The 8,459-nt window shown below is 54.9% G+C and overlaps 1 protein-coding gene across 2 annotated transcripts in view; it reads left to right on the top strand.

Moving 5' to 3' along the window:
* ENO2 (enolase 2 (gamma, neuronal)) overlaps positions 1 to 7,105 on the top strand; it is a 9,711-nt gene extending 2,606 nt beyond the window's left edge. Inside the window, exons 2-12 of one of the 2 annotated variants that reach the window (XM_009892391.1) lie at positions 547 to 638; positions 1,539 to 1,634; positions 1,920 to 1,978; positions 3,031 to 3,100; positions 3,270 to 3,403; positions 4,105 to 4,327; positions 4,785 to 4,982; positions 5,110 to 5,311; positions 5,521 to 5,629; positions 5,755 to 5,813; positions 6,152 to 7,105. In XM_009892391.1, the coding sequence (XP_009890693.1) occupies positions 554 to 638; positions 1,539 to 1,634; positions 1,920 to 1,978; positions 3,031 to 3,100; positions 3,270 to 3,403; positions 4,105 to 4,327; positions 4,785 to 4,982; positions 5,110 to 5,311; positions 5,521 to 5,629; positions 5,755 to 5,813; positions 6,152 to 6,221 (1,305 nt within the window). In that variant the 5' untranslated portion in view covers positions 547 to 553 and the 3' untranslated portion in view covers positions 6,222 to 7,105. Of the gene's footprint in view, positions 1 to 546; positions 639 to 1,538; positions 1,635 to 1,919; positions 1,979 to 3,030; positions 3,101 to 3,269; positions 3,404 to 4,104; positions 4,328 to 4,784; positions 4,983 to 5,109; positions 5,312 to 5,520; positions 5,630 to 5,754; positions 5,814 to 6,151 lie in introns of those variants that run through there. The other variant, XM_009892399.1, reaches the window with a different exon arrangement.
* The last annotated feature ends 1,354 nt before the right edge of the window (positions 7,106 to 8,459 follow it).

Below are 8,459 nucleotides of genomic sequence, written 5' to 3'. Positions count from 1 at the left end.
CGCTGGGTTGGCTCCCTGCCCGCCGCGCACGGACACAGCGGCCGCTCGCTGCCTGGCCCTGGCAGGGACTGTCCTTGCCTCCCGGCAAGGGGAAAGGGGGACGCCAGGAGCTGGTGCCTCGTCCTTGACACTGGGACTGGGGGCACCGTCCGGCTGCGCCAGCTGGTCCCTCCCCTCTCTGCCTCCCGTGGATGCTGTGGCACTCCCCCATCTCGGCCACCCGGGCTTGCATCAGGAGCCCTGAGATAGGGCAGTGCTCAGCCGTGGCGCAGAGGGAGAGGGAGAGAGAGAGAGAGCTCCCAGTTTGTCATCTGCAGCAAAGGGACAGAATAAATTCAAAAAGACAACCAGTTCCTGGACAAAATGAGGGTAGATTCCCACAATCTGGGTTTTAATGGCAATTTCTAAATTTTCTTTAGCTCCAGCTCCTGAGGTAGCTCTTCCTTGAACTCCCTTCTCCCTGCCAGTGTCTTGTCTAGATATTAGAAGGGTAAGCACTGCATTCTGGGGCCCCTCAGAGCTGAACATGTCCTCTCCTGTCCACAGACTCACCATGGCAGTCGAGAGGATCCATGCCCGCGAGATCCTGGACTCCCGTGGGAACCCCACTGTTGAGGTGGACCTGTACACACACAAAGGTACGCGGGTGAGGACCAGAGATGGAGGGGAAGTCCTGCCCACCCCGGCGGAGCTGGTACTGGCACAGGGGGTCTTCTCCGGTGAACCTCCAGCCAGCAGCGAGCCAGGGGAACAGGCAGAGACCGAAACTCTGCTTGTGGCTCTGCTTGTGTGTGTACTCAGCAACTCCACACACATGCTGGGCAAATCATGACGAGATAGCTGGCTGCTGTGTATGTGACTTGAGCCACGTGCCTGCTTGTAGCAGGGATGGAAAGTTTCGTTAACATAAATATATTTACCTTCTTGTCACATCCCTGCAATGCCCTGCAGCTATGATTCTAGTCCTGGGACACAGTACAAGTTTGGAAACACATCCATGGCCATGCTCATGAGGCAGGGGAAGGTTTGTCGCTGAGATCTCTGTGCAGGAATGTACATGCACATGTGTCTCAACTGGAAGAGCTGCATCTGTGCTGGGCCCAACGCTAGGTGGGCTGAGGGGTGAGGGGCCAGAGCAGGCATCCAACCAGTCTCTTCCTTCTTTACCGAGGCAGAAATCCAGCCCATCTGAGGTGGAGGAAGCCACTGATGGCCGTGGGCACTGGAAGCAGGAGGAGGGCTGAGGAACCAGACTTCCACCCATCATCCGTAGTTCTGGGATCAGTGTGGACCTCTGGGTACCTGAGACCCAGGTTTCTCAGTCTGGAAGCCCTGGGTACATTTATTTCTGCCACCCTGGTGCTCCACCTCTGAGAGGTGGTCCACCTCTGAGCAGATCAGCCAAGGGCAGCCAGCCAGTTGGGCCACCTGTTGGCATAAGAGGTTGCCACATTCTTTCTCACGGAAGCAGGTGCATAAGGGTTTTCCCTCCTTTTCACCCTCTGTTCCCCTCACACCTGTGTTTTGCTGTTTCCCAGGCATGTTTCGAGCAGCGGTTCCCAGCGGTGCGTCCACTGGTATCTACGAAGCCCTGGAGCTACGAGACAACGACAAGTCGCGTTTCCTCGGAAAAGGTGGGGAGATGCCTGTTCTGCACCCCATCCCCAGGGCTGCCTGTGCGTGGGGCTCTGCCGGAGGGTACCGCTCATCCGCTGGCATGATGTGGATGTGTCCCACTGCCCTCAGGGAGACCACAGAGGCACAGACCTAGCATAAAGTGAAAGCTCAGGCCTCGATCTTCCCTCACTGTCTCCCTCTCTCAGTCTTTCTATTGGTCCTCTCCCTCCCTCTTTCCACTCTCCTCTTTGCCTCACCCTCTCTCTCTCTCTCTCTCTTTCTCTGTCTCTTCCCTTCTTTAGGGGTCCTGCAGGCCGTGGATCATATCAACAGCACTGTCGCCCCAGCTCTCGTGGGCTCTGTAAGGATTTCTCTTTGTTCTCCCTTGTCCAACGCTTACTCTGGTCCGTCTCTGTCCCCCAACCTCTGTTTCTGCCTCTCTTCATCTCACTGGGTTAACAGACATAGTGATGCTCTCTGTGAACCTGGGCACACCCCTCCTGCCCTCCATGCCTGTGCGTGTCCACAGTGATCTTTTCTTTGGGCAGAAAGGATTTAACGCTACCTGGTCCACCGCAGCACCTGTACCACCTAACTATTCCCCTCGATGCTCCCTGTAGAGCTCTCTCCCTCTTTCAGATGCGCTCCTCCTCAAGCACTGAACCTCATCCACATGTCTGTGGCCTCACACCCATTCGTCCCACTCAGCACTCATGGTGTGATGAGCAATGACCGTACTGCGCACGGTCTGGCAGCTCCCCCAGCACAACCTTGCGGAGCGGTGGTGTCACATCTGCAACCTGGTTTTACACCTGAAGACCTGGAGCCTGCTCTGAGGAGAGCTGAGCTGGAGCCACACGTTACACCCTGTGCAGCCCGTGGCGGGGGTCTGGCTGAGGGACCATCTCTCTCCACCCCTGAAAAACACCCAGCCTGGTGAAGGGCTGCCTGTGTTGGGCCTAATCCTGCTCTCCACCTCGCTCCTGAGGATAGCTCTGTCCAGTCTACATTCGCTTGCTTGGGGTTGAGCATGTACTGTTGTTCTGCCTAGCTTCTGTGTGGCCACAGCACCACAAAGCTCCCTGGAAGCTGCCAAAAGGCTGGGTGAACCCTCAAGGGAGTCCTGTGTCCCCAGCAATGTGTGGCCTTGCCTGGGCTGCAGCCGATTCCCCTCTCCAGCGTGGGTATATCTACACCGCACTGCAGCAACATCATCATGGTTACCTAACTTGATTAAGGCACTAATTTCCAAGGCACTAATTCCCAGAGCTTTGTGTGTATATGTTCCCCCCCTGCCCCAAGCTAAAAAGGTCCCTTTACCCCCAGCTTCTCCATCAACGCCTCCTTCCTCGCACACCAGAGCCAACAGCTCTCTTCAGTCTCCCCTTCTCAGGAGCCGTTTCTTTCTTGCAGGGTCTCTCTGTCGTGGATCAGGAGAAGATAGACAATCTGATGCTCGAGATGGACGGCACGGAGAACAAATGTAATTCCTTCCTCTTTTTTGGCCTGGGAAGTAAAGAGTATGGGAGGCTGCAGGGCTGGAGTGGGAGGCACCATCAGAGCTGTGGTGAACCCAAGGCTGGGCTGGCAAGTGTACCCACTGGAGAGGAGGTTGCCGCCTGAGAAGCCTAACTCCTTGGTTTTGCCTACAGCCAAGTTTGGTGCCAATGCTATCCTGGGAGTTTCGCTGGCTGTGTGTAAGGCAGGAGCTGCAGAGAAGGATGTCCCCCTGTACCGGCATATTGCTGACCTGGCTGGAAACTCCGATCTCATCCTTCCTGTGCCAGTAAGACTCCTCCATCCTTGACATCCTCCTTCAGAAACTCCAAAAGAAACTTCAAAAGGCGTGTTGGGAGGTAGAGAAGGAAGGGATATAGGTCTGAAACATCAGCTGAGTGCACTGCACTCGTCAAGGAAGCAAACCAAAGCCTGAGATTTGTCAGGTTTCAATACAGAAAAGAGGGGCCTGAGGAGGATACAGCAGAGGTTGTGGTGGGGGTTGACTGAGGTGCTCACTCTTGGCACAAGAACCAGAGGGCATCATGTGAACCCTCCAGGGCACAGTTCAAAACTGTGGGCATATGGGTCTCCACACCGGGGTAGCTAGCTGCCCCGTGAAACTCCTTCTTAATAGGTGTTGTGGGTGCTAAAATTTTCTCAGAGTTAAGGAGAAAGGTGCTGAAAGAGATTGACGTATCACTGCTGATAAACACATACAGATAAACACAGCACAGACAAACACATATAGCTCGGGAGGTGTCTGAGAGGGAAACAGGTGGGAAAGTCCTCTCCAACCATTTGCATTAAGCCACTATTGGAAGGAAGACACCGAGCTTACGTGCCTTTGGTCTGATGGCGTTGTAGCTGATGTGTTACGTTACCCTGTGGGATGTGTCATGAATGGGCATGGTGACTCACCCGAGAGCCTCCTCTAGGTGGTGCTAAGACCGGTTCCTTCAGCTCTGATTCTCTTATGGACTCTTCCAGGCTTTCAACGTGATCAACGGAGGTTCCCACGCAGGCAACAAACTGGCAATGCAGGAGTTCATGATCCTGCCTGTGGGAGCTGAAAGCTTCCGTGATGCCATGCGCATCGGGGCTGAAGTCTATCACAACCTCAAGAGCGTCATCAAGGAGAAGTATGGCAAAGATGCTACCAATGTGGGTGATGAGGGAGGCTTTGCCCCCAACATCCTGGAAAATAGTGAAGGTGAGAGCCCTGCAGAGATGGGAGACCCCTGCCTGCGATGCTGTGGCTTCCTTCACCCAGCTCACAGCATTCCCCAAAGACTGATTCAAAACATGATGCCTCAGTGTCATTGACCTCCTGTGTTAGGGAATGGTTTCTAAGCTCCTTCTCCTTGGGGTGGCCTTGATCTGTCACAGCCTCTTCATACAAACCTGTCACGTGTGTGCAGATTTTTCCAAGGCTATCCCCCAGCCTGTCACTGAGCTGTGGATTGTATTTTAATTCCTCCTCGTCCTTTTGGATATGGCCTCCACAGCTCCTTGGCACGTTTCTGTTGCGCTCTGCGCTCCCTTCTACCTTTCCCATCACACTGTCAGACTCTCAGTGGCTCTCAGGACACTCCCAGGGGAAGTTCCCACTGAAAGTCAAAGCTCTCTGCATAAGCTGACTCTCATGACTGCAACTTTGCTCCTCCTAGCTCTGGAGCTCCTCAAGGAAGCTATCGACAAGGCAGGCTACACAGACAAGATTGTCATCGGAATGGACGTGGCAGCCTCTGAGTTCTACCGCGATGGCAAATATGACCTGGACTTCAAGTCCCCAGATGACCCAAGCCGCTACATTTCTGCAGATGAGCTGGGCGACCTCTACCAAAGCTTTGTACGTGATTATCCAGGTGAGCTGCTTTGCTTGGCAGTAGGGAATCGGCACTCATGTTGCATACTTAACAGGTGCATCCTCTCTGTGGCGTTGGGGTTGAAGGGAGGCAGCTTTCACTCATGTCTCTTCTGTTGTCCCTTCAGTGGTCTCCATCGAGGATCCCTTTGACCAAGATGACTGGGAGGCCTGGTCCAAGTTCACGGCCAATGTGGGGATTCAGATAGTGGGAGACGACCTGACAGTGACAAACCCCAAGCGCATCGAGCGAGCTGTTGAAGAGAAGGCCTGCAACTGCCTTCTGCTCAAAGTCAACCAGATTGGATCTGTCACAGAGGCCATCCAAGCGTAAGCCCAGCCCACTGCCCTTGTTGTCCTGTGAAAGGGTTGGCGAGGAACCACAGCAGGGTGTCACGCTATCCACTGGATGAATAGGCTTTTGTCTCTACCAGAGTGTAGGATGCTGAGGGTGGGAGGAGAGAGCGCCTGGATCTCACCCTGTGCAGGTGGTGGTTATAGGAGCAGGAGCTAATGACTGCATTTCTTGCTCCTTGCAGCTGCAAGCTGGCCCAGGAGAATGGCTGGGGTGTCATGGTGAGCCACCGGTCTGGGGAGACTGAAGACACCTTCATTGCTGATCTGGTTGTAGGACTGTGCACTGGGCAGGTAGGTGAGACCCAGCCACACACAGGCCTGGAGGAAAGCAAAGTGTGAAGACAGAATGCCCTACCCTGCCATGGTGCGAGTCATAACAGTGTCTTACAGTGTTTGTTTTGGGGAATGCTTTACAGATAAAGACGGGTGCTCCCTGCAGGTCTGAACGCCTGGCTAAATACAACCAGCTCATGAGGTAAGGGGCTCCAGGGACAGGAATGCAGAAGAGAGAACAGAGGGGTGGTTAACTGGCGTGGGAGAAGCTGAAAGCCCAAGGATAGATGGGGCTTGCAGGGGGAATGTTATGAAGACGAGGCACACAGATGACAGTAGGATCCCGGGGAGATGTCTGGAGCAGACTCCCTCCCTCCTCCTTGGGGTGAGGGTGCAGCCCCACAGGCGCAGCAGCTGGCAGGACCTAAGCTCCGCTGGCCCATGGCAGCTTCATGGCCAACGCACTGCCTCTGCAGCGCCCTGGTGCCTCCGATGTTCCCTCACAGCAAGGGCCTGACGTCTGCTGTCTCTCTCCTGCAGGATTGAGGAAGAGCTTGGCGATGAAGCACGCTTTGCTGGACACAACTTTCGCAACCCAAGTGTTCTTTGAACATTGTTCCCAGGGCACAGCCACCCTGCTGCTCTTTCCCACCTCACAGACTCTGAAGCCCCCTTCCCTCCACTGCTCCCTTTTTTGCTCTTTCTCCCCCTCCTCCGCCACCCAGTTCCTTCTCACCTCAAACCCCCTCGAGTGCAGGTGTCCCCGGCTAGATGTACCCAGGTGAAGGATGAGAGAGAGGCCTACACCCTGTCCCTTGCTTTGGGGTCATAAGCATTTCTGGATCTAGGCATTGTGTGTCTTTTGGGGTTTTTTTTGTGCAGGGCCGCATCTGAGCCACTCTGTTCACGTGTTAGACTATGGGAGCATGCTGCCCAGTGTGTTCCCCTTGTACGCCGAAGCATGTGCAGTCAACATATGTGCGTCGGCTGGTATGTGTGGACAAGTGTCACACCTGTAGCTGTGTTTGGACGAGTGTCACCAGTGGCTCGCTCTCGTTGTGCATGTGTGTAGGTGTATGTGTACTGGCCTACGGCGTCCTTGTTCCCCAGGCGTGTGATTGCACTGAGCCGTGGTGGGACCCGAGTGGCCCCTCCTTCCACCCCGAGTGCTGTGCTGTGTCGGGCTGTGCTTGCCAGCAGCTTAGCGTTGAAGTGCACTGCTGTCCCTCACTGGGTGTGCATGTGTGTGTGCGTGCTGTCAGTCTCCGGCTCAGCACATAGTACTGTGGGGCGATGTATTAAAACACATCCGTAAACAGATCCATGCTCTCATTTGCTTCTCGTGACCTTTTTCTCTGTTTCCTTCCCTCTTGCACTCCTTCACCCTCTCCTCCGCCCATAATGTCTGCTTCACCTTCTGGACAGCCCATGCTCAGCGGAGCAACAGACAAACTACAGATCCCTAAACTCAATTAAAATGTATTTCACACCTGAGTTGCCTGGCCTGGCCTGATGTTTCTCTCTATACACCAGGGGTTGGGAAATGGAGACATTTCGCCATCAAAGCAGGAGAGGGTCACGCAGAAAGGTAACCAAACCAAGCAGAGGGGACTGCAAAGAGAAAAGAAAAGGTACCCCCACCTCCCTTCACACGTTTGTCCCACAGCCAGACCACTCTGTCGGCCACCCAGTTAGGGAACGCCGAGGGGAAGGTAGGTGGGAGGGTGGGAATTGCCCCCATCCTCTCCACCAAACCACATTGCATGAAGATCTGCCATGCAGTGATTTTGATGGTGCCCTCCAGTGATGTGAAGACCTCCGGGTGGGCCACAGGCCAGCTGCCCGCTGGACTCGAGTGATGGTGAGCTGGAACTGCAAGTTTTTGGAAGAGAAAAAGCTGATCCTCCTCCCTGAGAAGGGGCTTGCAGAGCAGCGGATGCAGGGGCAGGTGGGACGTCAGTCTCTCTCAGCTCCATCTTGTTTCACTGGGGCAACACAGCAGTACTTGGGGAAAGTAGTCTGTGCTCCAGCCAGTGCCCCAGCAGGCCGAGCGCCAGCAAGCCCCAGAGCCTGCTCAACAGCGTTATTCTGGACAGACTCCAATGCAAGCGGGAGGCTGGGGGGTGCTGCTGTGAGAAACGCAACTCAAGCTATGACGGAGAATAAGCGATAAAACCACCTTGCCCACCCGTTACCCGTCCATGTCAGAAGCCCCTCTATGTACTTGGGCACGCTCAGGTCCTGCGAACATCCTGCCCCACCTGACTTCAGAAAGTTTCCAGACCTAAGCCACACCACCATGAGCAAGGACAAGGGTAAAGGCTGGGGTTACTCAGCAAGTCCCAAGCCCCCTTAACTACATCCTGGTGCAGACTTTAAAGTCATAAAACACTTTAAAACATTGGGATTTCACTGCTGATTCTTTACCAAAGAGCACAGAAAAGGCAGAAAGTTCAAGAAGAGAAAACAAAGGCGCCCATGCCCAGAACAGAAAAGAGGGTGGGAGGGAGAATGTAAGGGTCAGGACAGGACTGGTTTCTCGGGGATCGCTGGTGAATGCAGGACAAATCTCGATGGCAATGAATCGCCAGTGTCCTCGCTTCAGGCCATCTCTCGCCCACGCTCGCTGTGAAGCCTCCGCCTCAGCAGCAGCGCAGCAGCGGGGTAAAACTCACCCCAAACTCAAGGCTGTGCCTAGAGGCCAGTGTGCCCAGCTCCACACCTCTCATGCCCATGGGTGAATAAACCCACGCGAACTCCGGCGATGCTGGCAGGCACACGGAGGCCGCTGCCGGCCGTGCCAAGGATCGGCAACAAAGGAGGGTCACTCTGGGAGGCAGGGGCCCAC

Source organism: Charadrius vociferus, unplaced genomic scaffold, assembly GCF_000708025.1.
Source record: "Charadrius vociferus isolate BGI_N301 unplaced genomic scaffold, ASM70802v2 scaffold301, whole genome shotgun sequence".
Taxonomy (NCBI): Eukaryota; Metazoa; Chordata; class Aves; order Charadriiformes; family Charadriidae; genus Charadrius; species Charadrius vociferus.
Note: the sequence above shows the minus strand (reverse complement) of the source record. Positions and strands in the feature narration are given on the sequence as shown.